The sequence below is a fragment of the Haliotis rufescens genome, unplaced genomic scaffold, assembly GCF_023055435.1.
Source record: "Haliotis rufescens isolate VD_foot unplaced genomic scaffold, xgHalRufe1.0.p SCAF_7, whole genome shotgun sequence".
NCBI classification, from domain to species: Eukaryota; Metazoa; Mollusca; class Gastropoda; order Lepetellida; family Haliotidae; genus Haliotis; species Haliotis rufescens.
The window spans coordinates 55227605-55252642 of NW_025964361.1; the positions used below are offsets into that span (position 1 = coordinate 55227605).

Consider the following 25038-nt stretch of genomic DNA (forward strand, 5'->3'; position numbering starts at 1 on the left):
AAAACTCTGTTGACAAAGCGAATAGTTTAAAGTGACTCCAGGTAACCACCTAAAGCCACGCGGGTACTGGTCTGCGATAAATGATTCTGGATATTTTAATGGCGCCTCTGTGAGTTTGGCAGGTGGCAGGTAACGTCTTCACACATGGCACCCATGACGACGTGACGAGCGAACCTAACCACAAGGCTACCCCATCGACCCGGTTCTGTTGAAAACAGAACTTCATTGATGTTCAAACATACACCACTCTTACCTTTCAGGAAGTCAAATGGCATATTGTGCGACAATCGCTTATATTACACCCTCGATGCAGGCAATACCCAATGCTGTCCGCCACTATTTTGTTTCTAGGTTTGTCAGCACAAGTCCGTATTCGTAGGTTTTACCAAATAACTGAAGTACTGTTCAAAGCGGCGTTAAAACCCAAGTCACTCAATGTCAAATGCATAACCCTTCATCGTGTATCGTCATTCTGTAATTTTCAGTTAATGACTAATTATGACTTGATTAGTGGTAGCACCGCACCGTCCTTTGATAAATAAAAAACAATGGTTCTAAGAGGCTGATAATTTATTGTAGGGTTGGGATGTATTTGTCTGATTTGATGGAAATTCAGCCTAATATATAACTTCATGTCCTCGCATGTCTTTCTTACAAAGTGATAATTTTACTATACTCAGGAACACATATTACAATGTATTTTCATTACAACTAAAGACATTATTTGCTCCTTATTGTAAAAAAGAAGTTGTTCATCCATATATCTTATTCTTACATTATAAGCAGGCAATAACCACTTGCATGTGAAATAGTTGGATATTAATGCAGATTGTCCCGGTTACCTACGTTTATACACTAAACTATGACGTCATCATTTTATGCGTATTTACGCAAATACCATGACAAACTTGCATATCGTCCACCACTGAAAGCAGTTTATCAAACACATCGTCGTAAAACTAGACACGGGGGAGAAGAAGGACATCTTTATTAACAGAATGGTAAAGTAGTTTTCGCAGGTCATGATAAATTAACCTGCAATAACTTGAATGGAAGCTATCGTGCAAAACTTGGTCACTGAAACGGACGGTGTCGTGTCAACTTGCCGTGCAATTGTTTCGAATTGATTTGTTGAGCCGTAAGAAGGTTAACTGTGCTGTGTTTATACTTTTTTGGCAATATATCGTCTAAACCAGGTGATGTATATATGCTGTATTCTCCCCCCATTTTATGTGAGAATCACAACAACATTGTGCCAAGGTAATTACATCTACATTTAGATGGTTGTGTGATATATGAGGTATTATACACCGATAATTTAAAATCCGGGCAATAGCGACAATGTTTTGAGGAAAAACATTTGTACGGGTATGTGTCTTTGTTTTCATGTAATATATAATTTTGTGGTGTTTACATTGTCTTTCACATCATAAATGTTTTTTTTTGTAAACATATTTATTGATATTAATTTGTAGAAAAAATCTGTCTGCATAAGTTTGTTTGACATCAATATTAAATTTTATGAGATATTGCATGATAATGATATTTTTTTAAAGCCATCTGAATCGGCGAATGTGAAGGTGTTGGCAAGGTGTCGACCATTGACACAAGAGGAGCAGAACAAAGGTGCCAAATCTATCGTGAAGGTGTCAGGAGACAAAGTAATAGTTGATGCTGCAGGAAAGGTGATGCTATTCCCTGTTTGAGATCTTTTAGGTTGTTTTTAATTTAAAGTCAGTAATTTTGAAAAATGCATATGTCTGTACACAATTAGAGTGTTTTTTAAGTGTGTCTTTCTTAAACGATATTGCTTGTGATCTTGGACGTATTAATAAAATTATGCAATAGACCTAAAATTAGGTAAAAAAATAAATTGTATTGAAATTTGTCACATTGTTTTGCATAATATTTTGAAATGTTGTTTAGAAGAAATCATTGTGAGTTAACCAGGTTGTTTTGAATTTAATTTGCAGGAATCTGCGTTTTCATTTGATGCAGCATATTCAAATGAAGCAAAGAATGTAGGTTGAAATTTTTACCTTCCATATAATTATGTTAAACACATAATTATACACAAACTTGAGAGTCATTACATTAAATTAATAAGTTGTAAACTCAATATGATGATGGAAAGATTGGTAATTGTATGAGAATAATGCATGGATATTAACTTGGTACAGTTGATGATCATGGTGACAGAATGTTTATTTTTAGTGTAAATTTAAATAATCCATCTAATGCAGATGATGAAGAAACTACTGACAGGGGTCAGGGCTTGTAAGAGGCGACAGAAGGGATCGGGTAGTCAGGCTCACTGACTTGGTTGATGCATGTCATCGTATTCCAATTGCATGGATCAATGCTCATGATTTCAATCACTGGTTTGTCTGGACCAGGCTCGATTATTTACAGACGGCCGTCATATAGCTGGAATATTGCTGAGAAGGGCATTAAACAACAAACAAATAATCAGGTGACCAACAAAAAGTGTTTTTCACTCGTTAACAAAATAAAACATATCATGAAAAAAACAGTTGGAGGTCACACAAAAAATCTAACATTTTCCTTCATCTTATATTTCATCTTGTGTATATTTTCTATTTTCTTTAGCATCAGCTGTACCAGGAGAAATGTGAAGCCCTGGTTCAGAGAGCACTCACAGGTTACAATGTCAGCTTTCTGGCTTTTGGAACAGTAAGTCCTATCCACACGAGACTCAGTTATGTAATATATCAGTAAGGAATAGAACTACATGTTGAGAATGTTACAATATAGAGGTAAATAAAGTTGTGGGGGAGAACTTTCCACCAGATGATTTTGGGAGTTTTTGATTTTGAATTTGTTTAAATGAATTTGAGTTTATTTTTTGTGTCATCAGTGCAAATATTTATGTGGATTTAAATTCATTGGTACATACATTTAGGTGCTATTAAATTCAGTTAATAATTGCTGTTTAAAATAATGACATTACAATTTAATTTAACAGAATTTCTGCAAGTTTATGTTTGTGTATTATATTCTGATATTTATAAAGTATTACATAATGTGATTTATTAGGGTTCATTATGAAAATTGTTGGATGAAATTGGTCCAAAAACAGAAACAGAATGTAAAGTTCTACCATTTGTCTTGTCAGAAACTAAACAAGTCGTCTATCTCAGATTATATAACAGTGCGTTTTGTTCATGTAGGCGGGGTCGGGGCGGAGTTTCTTGTTGAAAGGAAGCGACCAGGATCCAGGTATTGTACCACAGGTGAGTTAAGGATATGGATCACTGGAGTTGAAATTAATAAGTTTTGGCTACTTTGGAGGTATAAATTTCGAAACAATTTTGCGAGGGCGCGAGGCCTAGCCAAGGGGGATCAGTAGCAATATCTGTGCTTGTAGACCTCTGCGACTTGAAACCTTCTCCACAAATTAAAATAGTTGGATTTGGCCGAAATATGTTTGAATTGTTACCATGTTTGGTTTTGTCGCTGTGTGTACATCTGACTACACTTCTTAACGTTGTGACAGGACAGACCGACTGTCAACAACGTCTGACCGTGTCGTCTCATAGACTAGGGTTAGAGTAGCTTCCCTTTGACAAAGGGCAGTTACTCTAGCGGACAGACCGATGGATTGCCGCGAAAGGCAATTAAAAACAACTGTTGTTTTGCGTATATGTTGCTTCGCCACTGTATAAGAAAGAGATTTCAGTTGGAACTATATTGCCTACTGTCACTGTCCGACTGACACATCACTTACTCTGTGACGTAATAAATATTAATGCGCGCATTCCAGGAAAACTCGCAATGTTTCGGTAATGTTTGTGAGAGAGGGATAGCGATTTTAAAGCACAGAATTAAAGCATGACATTATATGATAAAGAGGTTATCACGCTTGTGTGTTTGGGGATGGTAAATATCCTGTATTAGGAATAAACACTATGTATTTAGCTCGCCAAGGCTCGCTAAATACAATGTTTATCCCTAATGCAGGATATTTACCATCCCCAAACACACTCGCGTGATAACCTCTTTATATATGATGCTACATGTGTAGGATAAAGCACACGTCTGATAGTATGCTTGGGGATGTGAGCCCCAAGGGGAGAGGAAATGCAACACAACCTCCTCTAATCATAGCGAGTTGCATCCCCTAGCATAACTGAGAAGGAGTACTGCTTAGAAACTGTGGGAAATTGGACAAATATGTCAAAATAAGTTGATACCATATTCGACGTATTAAGCGCCTGGGGCGCTCTCAAAATTGGAAATGTTGTGCCCTTATTAGAATATAATTTTATTATAATTTTTATTAGAGCGGGACGCTTATTACGTCGAATACGGTATGTCAAATATCGACCAAAAACAAATATTGGCTTGTTTGTCTCCCCCATACAGAAGTGGACTCAACCATTGCCTAGTCAATTTCACATGTGTAACTTATTTCTTATGACAACAATGGCAAGCAGCTATTTCTTTCATGAATATAGAAGTCAATTAGTAATTATTATTAAATCACTCAAGTGTAGGGCACAATTTAGTTTATGATCAGTTTACACGGACAAATAACAGGTATAAATCATTGCATATTCTTTATGATATATCCGATGCGTGACTTCCAAAACCTTTCCTTCCATGTTTGTGACAGATGATAGACACCCTCTTCAAACAGATGGCAGACAGCAGCAAGAAGGCCTACCTGGTGACAGTGTCCTACTTGGAGGTGAGTAAGGGTGGGGGTTAGAGAGTGAAGAGGGAGGGGCAGACAGCAGCAAGAAGACCTACCTGGCGACAGTGTCCTACTTGGAGGTGAGTAAGGGTGGGGGTTAGAGAGTGAAGAGGGAGGGGCAGACAGCAGCAAGAAGACCTACCTGGTGACAGTGTCCTACTTGGAGGTGAGTTAGGCGGGGGTTAGGGTTAAGGTGGGGGTTAGAGAGTGAAGAGTGAGGGGCAGACAGCAACAAGAAGGTCTACCTGGTGACAGTGTCCTACTTGGAGGTGAGTTAGGCGGGGGTTGGGGTTAGGGCGGGGGTTAGAGAGTGAGGAGGGAGGGGCAGACAGCAGCAAGAAGGCCTACCTGGTGACAGTGTCCTACTTGGAGGTGAGTTAGGGTAGGGTTAGGGAGGGGGTTAGAGGGTGAAGAGGGAGGGGCAGACAGCAGCAAGAAGGTCTACCTGGTGACAGTGTCCTACTTGGAGGTGAGTTAGGTGGGGGTCAGGGTTAGGGCGGGGGTTAGGGTAGGGGTTAGAGAGTGAGGAGGGAGGGGCAGACAGCAGCAAGAAGGCCTACCTGGTGACAGTGCCCTACTTGGAGGTGAGTTAGGGTAGGGTTAGGGCAGGGGTTAGAGAGTGAAGGGAAAGGTTGACGTTTAAGTCGATATTGCAGTGTTTTGTTGACCTTGCAATTTGTGTGTTGACCATGTGTTGTTTGCTTTAGCCGCCTTGTGTTCCATGTGTTGACCTTATTTGTGTTTCTGTGGTTTGACCTTGTAGTCAATGTTGACCTTGCTTCTGTGTGTCGACCTTGTTGTCTGTGTGTCGACCATGCTTCTATGAATTGACCTTGTAATGTGTGTGTTGACCTTGTTGTCGATGTTGACCTTGTTTTCGATGTTGACCTTGCTTCTGTGTTGACATTGCTTCTATTTGTTGACCTTGTAATCTGTTTGTTGACCTTGTGGTTTGTGTTGACCTTGAAGTCTGTGTGTATACCTTGCTTCTGTGTGTCGACCTTGTAGTATGTGTGTTGACCTTGTAATGTGTGTCAACTTGTAATGGTCTGTGTTTCTAGGTGTTGGATGAGAAGTTGACTGACCTGCTCAACCCCCACGACCTGCCGATGGAGGTCCGTCAACATGTACAGAAGGGGATGTAAGTTCTGTTTGCTCTTTGTATCTTATAAGTAGGGGTGTCACGATAAATCGAAATATCGATATATTGCTATTGGTAAGCACTTAAAGTCAATAAATCAATTGTTAAATCAGTTGCCGATCAATAGTATTGATTTCAGTTAGGAATATTGATATTTCAATTGAATTTACCATATCATGCGATCGAGTCACCAAAACACGCTTGTGAATGAAGCCGAATGTGGATTAGAGTTAACTGTCCTTGATGCTTAGCAACCTGTCTTTCTTAAAGTAAAAGGGTGGAGGTGACAGTCAAGTGGAGTTTGTGACAAACTTGGGGGGAAAATCGAGTGTTTGGAAGTCTTATGGTTATCACAGTCAAAGGAAACTTCAGTTCCAAGATTTAATTCAAATTTAAAATCCATCTAAAATGATACACTAAAAACTATCGATATTTATTTATAGTTAATGCAATAGTTTCTTTCAATATCAATAGTTATCGCAATAGTGATTTCCAGACCAATAGTCACCGCTTCTAATCAGTGTAGAATATCATGTCATGGACGATCATAAGAATGAGAGATTGTCTGAATATGCCACATAAACAAAAGAGATGACTGAAGATAGGGACTAGAGTCATATGTCCAGTTACAATAAAAACAAGTTTGGATAAATTTGCCAATTTCTTGTTTATAATTAAGTTTTAGAAAACTGGAAAATTTCAATTTAAAACAATTTTCTCCCTGCCTACCAACATTGATGGTCAAAAATTTACCAGTAAGTGAAAATGATTTGTATGGCCAGTTGATGAGAATTGTGTGTTTGTGTGTGCAAATTTCGTGAATCTATGATCTGTGAGACATGTTTTTTAGTGTGCAACTATCGTCAGCCTATGATGCTCTGTGAGATGTTTGTTTGTCTGTTCAACTATGGCCAGTCTATGTTGATCTGTGAGACATGTGTTTGTGCATGCAACTCTCATAAATCTATGTTGATCTGTGAGACATGTGTTTGTGTATGCAACTATCGTCAGTCTATGATGCTCTGTGAGATGTTTGTTTGTCTGTTCAACTATGGCCAGTCTATGTTGATCTGTGAGACGTGTGTTTGTGTGTGCAACTATCATAAATCTATGTTGATCTGTGAGACGTGTGTTTGTGCGTGCAACTCTCATAAATCTATGTTGATCTGTGAGACATGTGTTTGTGTGTGCAACTCTCATAAATCTATGTTGATCTGTGAGACGTGTGTTTGTGCGTGCAACTATCATAAATCTATGTTGATCTGTGAGACGTGTGTTTGTGCATGCAACTGTCATAAATCTATGTTGATCTGTGAGACGTGTGTTTGTGTGTGCAACTCTCATAAATCTATGTTGATCTGTGAGACGTGTGTTTGTGTGTGCAACTCTCATAAATCTATGTTGATCTGTGAGACGTGTGTTTGTGTGTGCAACTCTCATAAATCTATGTTGATCTGTGAGACGTGTGTTTGTGTGTGCAACTCTCATAAATCTATGTTGATCTGTGAGACGTGTGTTTGTGCATGCAACTCTCATAAATCTATGTTGATCTGTGAGACGTGTGTTTGTGTGTGCAACTCTCATAAATCTATGTTGATCTGTGAGACGTGTGTTTGTGCATGCAACTGTCATAAATCTATGTTGATCTGTGAGACGTGTGTTTGTGCATGCAACTGTCATAAATCTATGTTGATCTGTGAGACGTGTGTTTGTGCATGCAACTATCATAAATCTATGTTGATCTGTGAGACGTGTGTTTGTGTGTGCAACTGTCATAAATCTATGTTGATCTGTGAGACGTGTGTTTGTGCATGCAACTGTCATAAATCTATGTTGATCTGTGAGACGTGTGTTTGTGCGTGCAACTATCATAAATCTATGTTGATCTGTGAGACGTGTGTTTGTGTGTGCAACTGTCATAAATCTATGTTGATCTGTGAGACGTGTGTTTGTGCATGCAACTGTCATAAATCTATGTTGATCTGTGAGACGTGTGTTTGTGTGTGCAACTATCATAAATCTATGTTGATCTGTGAGACGTGTGTTTGTGCATGCAACTGTCATAAATCTATGTTGATCTGTGAGACGTGTGTTTGTGCATGCAACTGTCATAAATCTATGTTGATCTGTGAGACGTGTGTTTGTGCGTGCAACTATCATAAATCTATGTTGATCTGTGAGACGTGTGTTTGTGCATGCAACTGTCATAAATCTATGTTGATCTGTGAGACGTGTGTTTGTGCATGCAACTGTCATAAATCTATGTTGATCTGTGAGACGTGTGTTTGTGCATGCAACTGTCATAAATCTATGTTGATCTGTGAGACGTGTGTTTGTGCGTGCAACTCTCATAAATCTATGTTGATCTGTGAGACGTGTGTTTGTGTGTGCAACTATCATAAATCTATGTTGATCTGTGAGACGTGTGTTTGTGCGTGCAACTATCATAAATCTATGTTGATCTGTGAGACGTGTGTTTGTGCATGCAACTGTCATAAATCTATGTTGATCTGTGAGACGTGTGTTTGTGCATGCAACTGTCATAAATCTATGTTGATCTGTGAGACGTGTGTTTGTGCATGCAACTGTCATAAATCTATGTTGATCTGTGAGACGTGTGTTTGTGCGTGCAACTCTCATAAATCTATGTTGATCTGTGAGACGTGTGTTTGTGTGTGCAACTATCATAAATCTATGTTGATCTGTGAGACGTGTGTTTTTGTGTGCAACTCTCATAAATCTATGTTGATCTGTGAGACGTGTGTTTGTGCATGCAACTCTCATAAATCTATGTTGATCTGTGAGACATGTGTTTGTGCATGCAACTCTCATAAATCTATGTTGATCTGTGAGACGTGTGTTTGTGTGTGCAACTGTCATAAATCTATGTTGATCTGTGAGACGTGTGTTTGTGCATGCAACTGTCATAAATCTATGTTGATCTGTGAGACGTGTGTTTGTGCGTGCAACTATCATAAATCTATGTTGATCTGTGAGACGTGTGTTTGTGCGTGCAACTATCATAAATCTATGTTGATCTGTGAGACGTGTGTTTGTGCATGCAATTGTCATAAATCTATGTTGATCTGTGAGACGTGTGTTTGTGCATGCAACTGTCATAAATCTATGTTGATCTGTGAGACTAGTGTTTGTGTGTGCAACTATCGTCAGTCTATGTTGATCTGTGAGACGTGTGTTTGTGCATGCAACTCTCATAAATCTATGTTGATCTGTGAGACATGTGTTTGTGTGTGCAGCTATGTGGAGAAGTTGTCCGAGGTGGTGGTCCAGTCAGCCGAGGAGCTGTACCGCATGTATGACCAGGGCACGCGTGCCAGGAAGATGGGCGCCGCAGACATCAAGACTCACAGAACCAGGTGGGTGGAGTATTTGTCAAAGCAACATTAAACAAAGACCATTCAAACACAAAAATCATTCTAGTTATGATGGGCAAACCTATATGGGTCCTCACTAGGGTGTATAGATTTACAAAATATAGGCCACACAAGTGAAGAAGTTTACTAGTTTTGAATCTCTTTATATATGTGTAATGTTATTCTTTAGTTTGAAATCAAAGTGATATTTTTTGTGCTGTGTGTTTTTACCAACGTGCGTTTATCCAAATTTGAAGAATATTTCTGTAAGCATGTAAGCAAATGTTTTACAGTAATTAGCTACGAATTAATCTGTATTTGCTGATGTCAAATAGTTATTATGCTTGTGATTTCTTTTCAGAGCTCATTCCATTTTCTCTGTGGGCATTCATCAGAAGGAAAAACATTCGAGCAAACTTGGTGTGAAGTCTGTCATCAACGTGTTTGACTTGGCGGGTTAGTTTCACTTGTCACGTTGTGTACACACTGTTTGGATACCAGGGCCAGATAGCTGGATACCAGGGCCAGATAGCTGGATACCAGGGCCAGATAGCTGGATACCAGGGCCAGATAGCTGGATCCCAGTGCCAGATAGCTGGATACCAGGGCCAGATAGCTGGATACCAGGGCCAGATAGCTGGATACCAGGGCTGCTGGATACCAGGGCCAGATAGCTGGATACCAGGGCCAGATAGCTGGATACCAGGGCCAGATAGCTGGATACCAGGGCCAGATAGCTGGACACCAGGGCCAGATAGCTGGATACCAGGGCTGCTGGATACCAGGGCCAGATAGCTGGATGCCAGGGCCAGATAGCTGGATACCAGGGCCAGATAGCTGGATGCCAGGGCCAGATAGCTGGATACCAGGGCCAGATAGCTGGATACCAGGGCCAGATAGCTGGATACCAGGGCCAGATAGCTGGATACCAGGGCTGCTGGATACCAGGGCCAGATAGCTGGATACCAGGGCCAGATAGCTGGATGCCAGGGCCAGATAGCTGGATACCAGGGCCAGATAGCTGGATACCAGGGCCAGATAGCTGGATGCCAGGGCCAGATAGCTGGATACCAGGGCCAGATAGCTGGATACCAGGGCCAGATAGCTGGATACCAGGGCTGCTGGATACCAGGGCCAGATAGCTGGATACCAGGGCCAGATAGCTGGATACCAGGGCCAGATAGCTGGATACCAGGGCCAGATAGCTGGTTACCAGGGCCAGATAGCTGGATACCAGGGCCAGATAGCTGGATACCAGGGCCAGATAGCTGGATACCAGGGCCAGATAGCTGGATACCAGGGCTGCTGGATACCAGGGCCAGATAGCTGGATACCAGGGCCAGATAGCTGGATACCAGGGCCAGATAGCTGGATACCAGGGCCAGATAGCTGGATCCCACTACTGATTATTGTAAGGCCGACTAACTAAGGATGGACTGGTCACTCTGACCTGTCACCTGTATCCCGAAGGCAAGTGCTCATGCTGTCATCCTCTGGTTTGTGGTGACATCATTATTCACTGGCCACCACAATCTTGTAGACTGCAGCTACTCACGTGGTGGTAGTCCATGACATGTAGTGAGGTGAGATGGGGTTTAAAATTGTGTTTATGATTATTACACTTACCGTATTCGACGCAATAAGCGCCATGCTCTAATAGGCGCCCACAGCGTTATTTGCTAATATATTGGCTAGTGAACAATCCCAGTTAGCACCCTTTCCGATTGATCAATGAACACAAGACTTATTTATTCGTGTGTAATACGCACTCATTATATGCACCCTTAATTATGGGCAATTAAATTCTCGAAAATATATCTATCGTGTATAATACACACAATTCTTCTTTTATATCATTTCAGGCTGACCACAAAATTTACAATCTTTCAACCTCGTTTCTAATCTCACCAAAATTATATTCTAATAATAGCCCCCTATTTCTAATTTTGAGAGCGCCCTGGGTGCTTATTACGTCGAATGCGGTATATTGAAACATGCAAATGCTAGTCCGGACTGATGCTTGTTTTGTTGTGCTAACACACTGAGATACATGCAACATTTTGAGATGGATGAGTGAGTGAGTATGGTTTTACGCCGCTTTTAGCAATATTTCAGCAATATCATGGCGGGGGTCACCAGAAATGGACTTCACACATTGAACCCATGTTGGGAATCAAACCCGGGTCTTCGGCATGACAAGCAAACGCTTAAGCCACTAGCCTCCCCCCCCCTAAGATGGATGACCAACGCAGACACTTTATACTAACTCCGAGGCGACCAGTCCTTGTTTTATCGTCTTTGTGCTGAGCGCCAGGCTGGGTAACAACAAGAAGCATCTTTTAATGTCTTTTGGTATGAAGCCTTCCACTCTCCGTGACAGTGGTGGAGAGATTCCATGTGATGGTCCTGGGAGACTGCGTGTGGAGTTTCACTTACAGTTTTTAACAGAGTCTTTTTTCTCCATTTAAGGTACGGACACTAAGAACTCTGACTCAGGCTCTGGGTAAGTTACAGTTGTACATTACTGTATTACTGAATAATTGGTTAAATGCTATGAAAGATATGTCCTGTTTAAAAATGTGTTTTTCCCCTTTATTTCTTTTTGAGGGTCCTCAAGACATGTCTTACTAATCTAGTTGACTTTAAACAAAAAAAGGAAGTGGTGGCACATGGTGAAGTTAAAATCAGGTGAAGTTAAATCGTTTGTCGCAGAGAGTAGGTGGATGGTGACCGTATTCGGCAGCTTGACTCCTGAGAGTTTCTTGGGCTTTGGTCCTGCCCCACACTGAGGCACACTTGACCCGTGAAGATCCGGGGTAGAATAGGTCTTCAGCAACCCATGCTTGCCGTGAAAGGCGACTTGGCTTGTCGTAAGAGGCAACTAACGGGATCGGGTGGTCAGGCTCGCTGATTTGGTTGAAGCATATCATCGATCCCAATTGCGTGGATCAATGCTCATGATATCAATCACTGGATTGTCTGGTCCAGACTCAATTATTTACAGACTGTTGTCATATAGCTGGAATATTGCTGAGTGTGGCGTTAAACAACAAACCAACCAACTGAAGCAAACTTGGTGTCTCCTTCAGGTGGCTTTGTAAAAAAATGCTTTTGTTAACCCAGCAGTGAATGGGTGCCCCGTAGGATAAGATGCTAATGAGACTGATAATGTTCTTGCACCTCTTGTGCAGCTTGGGCTGTATACTCCCCAGGGAGGTGAGAATAAACAACGAGTGCACACTGATCCACTGATCGGAGTAATAATAATGTAGCGCCATGAGCATTAACTTGGGGTATGGAATTTGGTGAATTATAAATGGACTTATTATAATACAAACCATAAAGAAATGATGTGTTCTCTTGTACCTGGAGTTGTGGCAGTAATATTGTTCACTGATGTTGACAGCACCACGGGGCTGATGAACCTGCTGGAAGTCCTAGGGGATGGCAAGAAGAAAGGGGGTTATCTCCCCTACAGAGAGACCAAGATCACACAGCTGCTACAGGTGGGCAGAGTTGCATCCCTTGGTTGTCACAGGATCAGCTGATCATGGTTCACTATGATTATGATTGTTATCTGTCATCACTATACTCATGGTTGTAGGTTTCACCACAGATGTCTAAGACCTGTCACACTTTTGCCTTTCCTCCCACATACAGGTCACACGGAAGGGTAATCCTGAAATATTGTTAGTAAAATGAGAAATATTGTTTGTGTTTCAATGTTTTGCTAATACATGCAGAGAGGGGTTACCTGTCTATGATTCATTGACTTACCTGACAAAGATGTTATTTCCATGGGTGATGGGGGGCATGGGTGGCCAAGTTGTCTAAGGCGCCGCGATTCGCTGTGCAGAGTTGCGTCACTTGGGCACGCCAGAGCCTATGATTGTGGGTTCGAATCCCGGTCCGCCCCGATTATGTTTCTAGGTTTATCAGCACCATACCCGTGCTCGTGGGTTTCACCGAAGTGGTAAATGTCTGAGACCTGCATCACTCCGGATTTCCTCCCACATTAAGCTGACACTCCGTGATATAACTGGAATAATGTTAAAAGCGGCGTTAAACCCAACTCACTCACTCACTCACTCCATGGGTGATGCAGCATGTTATTTTAACACACATACACACACAACTGTGCATGCACGTATAAGTGCAATAATCTTAGACACGACGTTAAACCCCATTTCACCTCACCCACTCCAAAACTGTTTATTTTTGTGTGTGTTTGTTGCAGGATGCCCTCGGGGGCAACTCTCTCTCCCTCATGGTGGGGCTGGTAGGACCTGCAGGTGAGTTCATCCCATCCCACGGGGGCCCAGGTTAAGATAGGTCCCCAGCTCTGTTACTGAATTGGCTCAGGCTCTGTGCCTTCTCTGATGGATTTGCCATGGGGAATATGGATTAGAATTGTTCCCCAGCAACCTCTGCTTGTACTTAGTGAATTTATAAATCAGGTGGTCAGGCTCGGTGACCTCGCTGATTCTCCCCATGGGGAATCCAGATTAGAATTGTTCCCCAGCAACCTCTGCTTGTACTAAGTGAATTGATGAATCAGGTGGTCAGGCTCGTTGACTTGGTTGATAGTGTGTCAACGTACTCGGACAGTGTGGATTGTTGCTCATGATATCAATCACTGGTTCAGCAGGACTGATTATTTAAAGGCTGCCATGAAAAAGCTGGAATATTGGTGAGTGCAGCTTTAAACAAAAAACAATCTTGACTGATATCACCCCATCGTATCTGAAGTACCCATGCTGTCAATCACTGGTTTGTCTGGCCAAGATTTGACTAATTACTGGCAGCTATGATATATATAAATAGCTGAAAGTCTCTTGCTTCAGTGCAGTGTGTGAGTCTCAAAATATTGCTGGCCAGGTCGGCTAGCTAGCCTTAAAAGTTACTAGCCAGTTTCAACTTTCTCTACCTAAAACTTTGGGACAGTTTATTCTTCATCCTCAATGTTTGACATTGGTAGTCAAATCTGTTGAGTAACACAGCTTGTGATTGGTTAGGCTATGGGTTACAACCAATCAAAACACGTTTGTTATGCACAGTGTTATAGTCACAACAAGATTAAGGTGGATTACTACCTCGCAGCCTCGATTCATTATACAGATATTAATTTTGTTATTTATGTTTAATGTAAATCAGTGAATCAAGACCCGACCTGGTTCTAATGAGGGGCAAACCATTGAGAGATCAGATTACATTGCACAATTGACCTGTGAAGATCCGGGTTTGGATCCATGCTTGCTGTAAAAAGCGACTATGCTTGTCGTAAGAGGCGACTAACGGCGTTGGGTGGTCAGGCTCGCTGATTTGGTTTATGCATGTCATCGTATCCCAATTGCGATGCTCATGATGTCAGTCACTGGATTGTCTGGTCTAGTCCAGACTTGATTATTTACAGACCACCATCATATAGCTGGAATATTGCAGAGTGTGGCGTTAAACAACAACAACAAAAAATGTTTTTAAAAATTGTACAATTGGCAATATATGTTGAGCAACATGTGCCATTGCTCTGTGTCCCTCTGCTCTCTATATTTCTTCAATAACTGGCAATGGAAGTTTTGACGATGGTTCGAAACTAACATGGAGTCACTGGACCGGTGTTTCAGATTCCTGCTACCACGACACCCTTGCGACTCTGCAGCACGCCCAGTACGCTCGCTCCGCCAAGAACAAGGCCTATCAGAACATGGTACGTGACACAGAAACCTAAATGCTCTTCTATATTTTCATCTAAATCAAATATTGGGGACGTGGGATGCTAACTTTGTGAGAAGAAATATACGCCTCCTTCAAATGCATGCATGTGTCACTTTTTGGGGTGTACTGTCCACATGGCGGACCCAGCTGTGCAGAATATGCTGTGCAGAGTTATGTCCCTTAGTCAAGCAAGGATCTCATGTAGACTGGGCTCCTGTCTATGTAAACTCATTGGTCCTTGGTAACGAAGGAAAACAAATGGTGGACTGTGTGAAGTTTGTGAACTGAAAGTGCTCCAGACAAATTTAACATTAGCAGAGCAGATCACAACAAGTGCACAATGTCCACTTGTTTAGAGTTACAAAATTGTGGGTAAAAAATAACTTGGCATTGGTAAAAAGATGTTACACAGGGACACCCATAAGTGGATGTGGAACAGATTTGTACCGTTGTTTTGGGGCGATGCTTGTTGGCTAAAAGCCGTAAACTTGCATGTACTAACAGTTGAACCAGTTTCAAAGTAAGGATTTTGTTCAAATTCCGGATTTGCCCTGTTTATGATTCTTGATTTTTCATCCTCCATGCTCATGGGTTTCAGTGGCAGACATCTAAATCTGCATCACTGCTTGCCTCTAACAGTTGCGACACCATGACTGAAATACTGTTTAAAAAGAATTAATGCCAACTCATTTTCGAGTTGACCCGAGATTCAAGGTCCTGTTGTGGATATGTGTGACATGTATTGAGATGTTTTGTCACTGGTCCAACTGTTCACGATGGTCTCTGTTGTCTCAGGATGAGACGTACACCATCATCACCGATCTGAGATTCGAGATCTCAAAGCTGAAGGATAAGTTAGCAGCATCAGAACCGAACAAGGACGATGTGGACAAACTAGAGGTGAGTGTTGTCATATGATGACTGCAGACCCGGGTGCCATTGTACAGAGCAATCTTAGCCCTAAGGTGATCGTAACTCCCATACCTTAACATAGACATATGACTGTCGTAACGCTAAGGTTGTTTTGTACAATGACACTCTGGACCTGACCCTTTCCCAGTCGTTCATAACAGTTACCTGATGTTATAAACTTGCACTGGGTGCCGTTGTACAAAGCAACCTTAGCGTAAGTCCATGTTAAGGTATGGGAGTAACGATCATCTTAGCGCTAAAATGGCTTTGTGCAACAGCACCCTGGGCTCCACAAAGCGATCTTAGTACTAAGACTACTTAACTACCATACTTTAACATAGGTGTACAATAATTGTAGCTCTAAGATCGCTTTGTGGCCACAAAATGGAGCCATGGCCCTATTGTCCCAAACATTCATAATGTGTACCTGATTGCCCCAACCCTTTATTCACAAATATTCATATAATGATATGGTGTGAACTCATTCACGCTTCTCATTTACCTGACTGGTCTAGTGGTTGAGCGTCTGTCCTGAGAACGTAAGGTCAGTGGTTCCATCCCCGGCCATGTTGTTACCTGTCTGACGCTCGGCATTAAGGGGCTAAAACAAGGACTGGTCGGCTCGGAGTCAGTATACTGTGTCTGAGTGGGGTATTCATGTTAAACTGCAGCATGGTTTCTCTGTGGGCTAGCCCTATAAATCGGCATCAGTCAGGACTAGTACAAGCAGCCACACAAAGTGAATTTCTGTGACCCAGGATATTTCTTTTCAAAGATAGTGCATGATATACATGATTAAATTGTCGTTTTACCATGGAGTTGCCTCCCTTTTGGTGTGCCAGAAACCTATGATCATGTGTTTGAATCCTGATTATATTCTAGGTTTGTTAGCACCTTACCTATGTTTCTGGGTTCGTAAAATGTCCAACACCTGCATCAGTTACTACAATAGGGGGCACGGGTGGCCCAGTTGTCTAAGGCGCCGCAATTCGCTGTGCAGTGTTGCGTCCCTTGGGCACGCCAGAAAACTGTGATTGTGGTTTGAATCCCGGTTCGCCCCCATTATGTTTCTAGGTTTGTCAGCACCATACCCGTGCTCGTGGGTTTCACCGAAGTGGTAAATGTCTGAGACCTGCATCACTTTGGGCTTTCCTCCGACATTAAGCTGACGTGCCATGATATAACTGGAATACTGTTAAAAGCGGCGTTAAACCCAACTCACTCACTCACTCACTCCTCCTACATTATAAGCTGACATGGTGGGATATAACTGGAATACTGTTCAATACGGCAATAAACAACAAACAAACACTCACTCACTCACTCACTCACTCACTCACTCACTCACTCACTCACCCACCCACCCACCCACCCACCCACCCACTCACTCACTCACTCATGTCAGGGAATATAAAGGAATTGTGTGATATTCAGGGCCTGGTACACGATCTCCAGACAGCCAAGAAGCAGACATGGGAAGAGAAGGAAAGAGTCTCCAAGAAGGTCGAAGAGGAGAGGAAAACCAACCTGGCTAACAAGGTCAGCTTTGTTTGATCACAGCCAGATGAGGCGTCTGCTTGCGTCTAAACATGGTGTACTTTTATTGAATGCCCTGCTGTTCCCTATCATAAAATATTGACACATTGTTTTGTTGTACCAGTATGGGATGAAAATGTCTGTAATTCATGCATTATTTCTTGTTTACCCTCACATTTATAATCTTTACATCTAATGTTGCAAATACTCCGGGAACATTAAAATGAGATACAGTTCCTACTGCTCTATCATTGTGAGTTTTTTTGTCTAAATGTGTGGTAGTGAAGCTCTATCTATGAGTTATCTGTAAGTAGGGGAGAGTTATTATTTTATCCTGAAGTGGAAGGGGGATATAGGAACCGGTGCTAACCGTCAGTCCTTCTGTTCGTCCATCTGTCATTTTTCGTTTCCGTAGCAGAACTCCAAAACTGTGAGAGATATCATAACCAAACTTGGCACGTAGTTAGGTCTAGGTGTGAATTGGTGCCTTTTGATAGTTTTGGATTTTTGAAAACATTATTTTTCAAGTTTCCATAGCAACGACTTTTACTTAGACTGAAAATGGCGGTAGTGCTCATTTCTGAAGCAGATCTTGAAAAACGTACAATATTTCTTGCCTTGCATGCAACGGGACATGTCATATTGGCGTGGGATATGAGTATTTCATTCTTGTTACTTGTTGCAGGGAGTGCTGGAGTGGGTGATGCACTCCATGAAGAAGGGCAGCCAGGAGCTCCAAGACAGACTTGTCATCCTGCAGAAGGAGAAGGATCAGGTGAGGATATCATTGGAAACCGATTTGTTTAAAATTAAGATTTCTGAACAGTTCATGACAGTGATGTACAGTACCATCCCCGAGCACCATTCTGTTGTATTTATGCCCTGTCTGTTATGGTCACATGATAATCATCATTGCTCTAAACAACCTCATTCTCAAGAGTTGATAAACAAATGTTATTGAGGCCTCTCAATATCTTGTGTCGCACTCTGAGATCAAAGGCCATTGGTTAGGGGTGGCATTTTGTGAGTAGGCAGTGAGGTTTGGTCCTTTAGTGAGTAGGCAGTGTGATTTGGGCCTATGGTGAGTAGGCAGTGATATTTGGACCTTAATGAGTAGGCAGTGTGATTTGGGCCTATGGTGAGTAGGCAGTGATATTTGGGCCTTAATGAGTAGGCAGTGAGATTTGGGCCTATGGTGAGTGGGCAGTGAGATTTGGACCTTAATGAGTAGTCAGTGTGATTTGGGCCTATGGTGAGTAGGCAGTGTGATTTGGGTCTATGGTGAGTAGGCAGTGAGATTTGGGCCTTTAGTGAGAAGGCAGTGAAATTTGGGCCTTTGGTGAGTAGGCAGTGAGATTAGGGTCTATGGTGAGTAGGCAGTGAGATTTAGGTCTTTGGTGAGTAGGCAGTGAGATTTGGGACTTTTGTGAGTAGGCAGTGAGATTTGGGTCTGTGGTGAGTAGGCAGTGAGATTTGGGCCTTTGGTGAGTAGGCAGTGAGATTTGGGCCTTTGGTGTGTAGGCAGTGAGATTTGGGTCTTTGGTGAGTAGGCAGTGAGATTTGGGCCTTTGGTGAGTAGGCAGTGAGATTTGGGACTTTTGCAAGGAGGCAGTGAAATTTGGGCCTTTAGTGAGAAGGCAGTGAGATTTGGGCTTATGGTGAGTAGGCAGCGATATTTGGACCTTTTGTGAGTAGGCAGTGAGATTTGGGCCTATGGTGAGTAGGCAGTGATATATGGACCTTTTGTGAGAAGGCAGTGAGATTTGGGCCTTTAGTGAGTAGGCAGTGAGATTTGGGTGTTTTGTGAGTAGGCAGTGAGATTTGGGCCTTTGTGAGTAGGCAGTAAGATTTGGGCCTTTAGTGAGTAGGCAGTGATATTTGGACCTTTTGTGAGTAGGCAGTGAGATTTGGGCCTTTTGTGAAAGGGCAGTGAGATTTGGGCCTTTAGTGAGTAGGCAGTGAGATTTGGGTGTTTTGTGAGTAGGCAGTGAGATTTGGGCCTTTAGTGAGTGGGCAGTGATATTTGGGCCTTTAGTGAGTAGGCAGTGATATTTGGGCCTTTAGTGAGAAGGCAGTGAGATTTGGGCCTTTGTGAGTAGGCAGTAAGATTTGGGCCTTTAGTGAGTAGGCAGTGAGATTTGGGCCTTTAGTGAGAAGGCAGTGAGATGTGTTTTGTGAGTAGGCAGTGAGATTTGGGCCTTTGTGAGAAGGCAGTAAGATTTGGGCCTTTAGTGAGTAGGCAGTGAGATTTGGACCTTTTGTGAGTAGGCAGTGAGATTTGGGTGTTTTGTGAGTAGGCAGTAAGATTTGGGCATTTAGTGAGTAGGCAGTGATATTTGGGCCTTTGTAAGTAGGCAGTGAGATTTGGATGTTTTGTGAGTAGGCAGTGAGATTTGGGCCTTTGTAAGTAGGCAGTGAGATTTGGACCTTTTGTGAGTAGGCAGTGAGATTTGGGCCTTTGTAAGTAGGCAGTGAGATTTGGACCTTTTGTGAGTAGGCAGTGAGATTTGGGCCTTTGTAAGTAGGCAGTGAGATTTGGACCTTTAGTGAGAAGGCAGTGAGATTTGTGCCTCAGTAAGAGGTAGGTCTTTAGCCAGTAGCCAATAAGCGGGGGGATATAGAGATCATCCAGTCTGTCTGTCCGTCCGTCCGTCTGTCCGTAATCATTTCCTTTTCTTGGGCAAAACTCGAAAAACCATTCAGTGTATTTGATCGAAACTTGGCAAATCTATCAGTCACATACTCAAGTGGTGCCTTTTGATATTTTGTAATTTAAAAAAAAAATAATTTTCAAAATCTTTATCGAAAGAAGTTAGACAAGGACACGATTGCTAGTTTCAGAGATAATTTTGCGAGACTTGTTTTTGGTTTCTGGAGCGTAACTCGAAAACCGTTATATATTTTTCAACAACACTTGGCAGATACATCAAACAGATCCTGATGTGGTGCCTTTAGTTATTTGCAGATTTTTGGCATTTTTATTTTTCTTGATTTCCATGGAAACAATTTGGACTTAGTCTCAAAAGGCAGGTGTCGTTTTCGGAGCACAACTTTAAAACTGGGAAAGACTTTTCATACTAACCTGGTACATGTATTAACCAGGGGCTGAAGTGGTGTTTTTTGTTATATAGGAATTATAGAAAAAAAATAAAATTCCTCTTTCCATGGCAACAAGTTTGACTTGGACTCTGTTCATAGTGGTGTGTTTGTCCAGACCATATCTCTAAAACTGATAGGTATTATTTCATGACACTTTGCACACACAAAGACCAGTTTGCCTTTTGCTACTTTGGGTTGTTTAGGAAAAGAAATTCTGTTTCCATGGCAACAACTTTGATTTTGACTGTTCATATTGGTGTGTACCTGACATAGAAATACAAAGTTCCAAATCCCAATTCCATGGTATTGTTTTGATAGCTCAGTAACTATTCTTGTATATGGACAGACAGATTAGAGAGAAATACTGTCATCAAGTTGGACTTAATGTGACAGTCAGATGATTTGTGCTTTCGAATATGTGGGGGCCAAGGGATGTCATCTTCTGATGTCTCTTGTTTTCCATGGATATTGTGTTTTACCAAATTCAACAAAACAATTAGAAGATAGACATACTTTGTTTTCAAATTAGAGGACTGATATACAATGGATTCACTAAATTTGTCATGTTAAATCAGATGCGTAGTTTTTTCATCTTTTAAGATAAGCAGGGAATTTAAGTTTTACCCAAAGGAGTATTTCATCATCATTTATACATAACATTTAGACCAGTCTTACTGTTATGATGGTGGTTTTCAGTTGTTTCACATTGGTCAGTATAACCTTATCTTGGATTATCTAGACATGGTGTCGTCAATCAAGATAGATATGATTCTACAACTTACTTGTTACACAGTATGCATTGCTATATCTTACCCATGCCACTATATCTATTGCGATAGTCTACAATGGCCATCTTCCCGAGGCAAGGGAGCTAATTGATTTTAAAAGTCCAGTTTCCACCCTTGCCAAACTAGGCTGGAATTACTGGGCTCAATCGTAGCGCCACCAGTGGCTATTACCAGTTATGTCCCTTCTAAGCCTCTCCTATGGACCAATCAGATTCCACCTCTCGTATCACATGCGTTTGCTTCCAAAAAATGGTTGATCCCGCTCAGGACGATCTGATCGATAATCAAGATCTATATTGTGATAAAACGGGTCTTACATCGCAAAATGCATCAGATCACGTGAACACATAAAAGAATTTGGAAAATATCTGCTGACAACGAGTTGGCGGTGCACATGCTTTGCAAATCCTGCAATTGACCGAAATCTGCACGACAGTTAACGAACCGGATTTTGATTTCGGTGCGGGCTTTTGATTGGACTATGCATAGACACGTAGTCCAGCCAAAATGTAACTCCATAATACCAGCCTAGTTCGGCAAGGGTGGAAACTGGACTTTTATAGTCAGTTAACTCTCTTGCCTCGGGAAGATGACAATGGCATGTAACCATGGTAACAGTACCATTTGGACTCTAAAAGTAATGTATGAAAAGATCTACAGAATGATTGCTAGCAATCAATGAGTTGACACATGCTAAAGAAATATACAGTCAAACACAGTCGAAGTTCAAGGGACCTGCCTTAATACTTTGAGTCATCCGAGGTTCAACACAACCAAAAACCATGAATAAAGAAGGAATTTGCAGGGACCAAGCTTTTACTTCGAGACAACCATAAATTTGACACATCAAAGTTTGACACAACGGTGTTTGCCTGTTTGATGCCATTAGTGAGTCAGTGAGTTTTGTTTTACGTTGCTTTTCACAATATTCCAGCAATATCACGACGGGGGACACCAGAAATGGGCTTTACACACTGTACCCATGTCGGGAATCAAACCCGGGTCCTCGGCGTGATGAATACATGTTTTAACCACTAGGCTACCCCACCACCCCATAATGCCATTAATCTTGATGTGTTTGTTTGTTTGTTTGTTTGTTTAATGTTGCATTGTAGAAATATTCCAGCTATATGATGGCAGCTTGTAAATAACCACGTCTGGACCAGACACCCACTGTGATTGATACTACGAGCAACACAGTCAGTATGACAACATACAATCAACCAAGTGACCGAGCCTGACCACCCGGTCCATTTGGTCGCCTTGGTTGCTTGGGACTTGTGCGAACCCAGAACCCCCACAGGGTGATCTTGCTGTCAATCATTGAGTCATTCAAACTATAACAACTACTTATCTTTTAGAAAAGACATTTGAAAGAAAAGACATTTGGATCAATGTCAAAGTGAATTGGAAAAACTACTGCTGTCTCTTGATACTCCCATTGTCAGGGAAGTTTATAGTTTTTGGTGTCTTTTGTCCAGTTGACCTTGAAGCAGAAGGAGAAGAGGAAAGAACTGGATGACCTCAAGGAAGACCTGCAGAAGAAGATCACTGAGTTTTCTAAACTCACGGAGAAAGGTGAGCTATTTAACTACTGGGGTCAACCAGGGGTGTATATCAGGGTCGGGTCACTTGCACCACATTGTTGGATCTCTCGGGACAGGATCTGTTATTTCAGCGAACAATAAAAACATCTAGTTCTCTGAGAATTGCTCGTTTTTATCCCCATTGCATATATAAATGACGTCATTGCACTATGACGTCATACTATGTTAGAGTGCACTGTGACGTCAAAACAGCGCAACAGTATAACTGTACTCTTGAAAATCACATGCGTGAAACCAGTTGAGTAAATTATACAGCTCATCTTTGGACGTTTGTATTTTATGTATATATATATAGATTGATATGTGTGCATTTTTTACAAATATATGTTGGCATTTATATATATTAACATTTTACAAATCTATGTTGGCATTTATATATAACGTGGAAAAAATGCATATAGGTATGGGTGCCGTTGTTCAAAACAACCTTAGCTCTTCGACTGTCGTAAGTCTATGTTAAGGTATGGGAGTTACGATCACCTAAGTGCTAAGATCGCTTTGTACAACGGCACCATGATATGTCTTTAGAAAGTTTAAAGAAAGCTGTGGGGATATGGCATATCTTTTTTATCATTACAAATATGTCAGTATTTTAATCATTGGTCTTGATCATTTAGTCATTAATATGATGTTTATGTTGGACGTGTGAGAGAATGGTTGCACTGGTACACAACATGCCTGTGAAGGCTTCAGCCTTATTGTGTTACTGTGCAGGCAAGATGTCTGAATCCGACACAAAGAGTCGCGTCAACAACATCCAGACCTTGAAGGAGAAGATCAAGCTGGAGACGGACTCCTTCCGGAAGCTGAAGCAGGAGATGAAGGTCCTCCAGGACAAGCAGACGGCCGAGAGGGAGGTCAGTCCAACAGGGTCAGATGGTATCAGTTATTCCCACTGCGTCCAGGTGTATCCTTACAACTGGGCCAGGTGGCATCAGTTATTCCCATTGTGTCCAGGTGTATCAGTCCAACAGGGTCAGATGGTATCAGTTATTCCTATGGTGTCCAGGTGTATCAGTCACCCAACAGGGCCAGATGGTGTCAGTTATTCCCACTGCGTCCAGGTGTATCCTTACAACAGGGCCAGGTGGTATCAGTTATTCCCACTGTGTCCAGGTGTATCAATCAGTCCAACAGGGCCAGGTGGTTCAGTTATTCCCACTGTGTCGAGGTGTATCAGTCAGTCCAACAGGGCCAGGTGGTATCAGTTATTCCCATTGTGTCCAGGTGTATCAGTCCGTCTAGCAGGGCCAGGTGGTTCAGTTATTCCCATTGTGTCCAGGTGTATCAATCAGTCCAACAGGGCCAGGTGGTTCAGTTATTCCCACTGTGTCCAGGTGTATCCATCAGTCCAACAGGGCCAGGTGGTATCAGTTATTCCCACTGTGTCGAGGTGTATCAATCAGTCCAACAGGGCAAGGTAGTATCAGTTATTCCCACTGTGTCCAGGTGTATCCATCAGTCCAACAGGGCCAGGTGGTATCAGTTATTCCCACTGTGTCGAGGTGTATCAATCAGTCCAACAGGGCCAGGTGGTTCAGTTATTCCCACTGTGTCCAGGTGTATCAGTCAGTCAAACAGGGCCAGGTGGTATCAGTTATTCCCACTGTGTCGAGGTGTATCAATCAGTCCAACAGGGCCAGGTAGTATCAGTTATTCCCACTGTGTCCAGGTGTATCAATCAGTCCAACAGGGCCAGGTGGTATCAGTTATTCCTACTGTGTCCTGGTGTATCAATCAGTCCAACAGGGTCAGGTGGTATCAGTTATTCCCATTGTGTCCAGGTGTATCAATCAGTCCAACAGGGCCAGGTGGTATCAGTTATTCCTACTGTGTCCTGGTGTATCAATCAGTCCAACAGGGCCAGGTGGTATCAGTTATTCCCATTGTGCCCAGGTGTATCAATCAGTCCAACAGGGTCAGGTGGTATCAGTTTTTCCCATTGTGTCCAGGTGTATCAATCAGTCCAACAGGGCCAGGTGGTATCAGTTATTCCCACTGTGTCCAGGCGTATCAGTCAGTCCAACAGGGCCAGGTGGTATCAGTTATTCCCATTGTGTCGAGGTGTATCAGTCAGTCCAACAGGGCCAGGTGGTATCAGTTATTCCCATTGTGTACTGGTGTATCATTTAGTCAAACAGGGCCAGGT

The 25038-nt window shown here is 42.1% G+C and overlaps 1 protein-coding gene across 1 annotated transcript in view; it reads left to right on the forward strand.

Moving 5' to 3' along the window:
• Positions 1 to 887: 887 nt before the first annotated feature.
• LOC124133720 (kinesin-II 95 kDa subunit-like) overlaps positions 888 to 25038 on the forward strand; it is a 32672-nt gene continuing 8521 nt past the window's right edge. Inside the window, exons 1-18 of the mRNA XM_048387660.1 lie at positions 888 to 1001; positions 1557 to 1685; positions 1974 to 2021; positions 2611 to 2694; positions 3192 to 3254; positions 4637 to 4711; positions 5779 to 5858; positions 9116 to 9235; positions 9594 to 9688; positions 11702 to 11735; positions 12639 to 12738; positions 13470 to 13524; positions 14857 to 14939; positions 15743 to 15847; positions 17294 to 17398; positions 18081 to 18170; positions 22764 to 22860; positions 23604 to 23746. Coding sequence (XP_048243617.1) covers positions 999 to 1001; positions 1557 to 1685; positions 1974 to 2021; positions 2611 to 2694; positions 3192 to 3254; positions 4637 to 4711; positions 5779 to 5858; positions 9116 to 9235; positions 9594 to 9688; positions 11702 to 11735; positions 12639 to 12738; positions 13470 to 13524; positions 14857 to 14939; positions 15743 to 15847; positions 17294 to 17398; positions 18081 to 18170; positions 22764 to 22860; positions 23604 to 23746 — 1509 coding nt within the window. The 5' untranslated portion in view covers positions 888 to 998. The remainder of the gene's footprint in view (positions 1002 to 1556; positions 1686 to 1973; positions 2022 to 2610; positions 2695 to 3191; positions 3255 to 4636; positions 4712 to 5778; positions 5859 to 9115; positions 9236 to 9593; positions 9689 to 11701; positions 11736 to 12638; positions 12739 to 13469; positions 13525 to 14856; positions 14940 to 15742; positions 15848 to 17293; positions 17399 to 18080; positions 18171 to 22763; positions 22861 to 23603; positions 23747 to 25038) is intronic.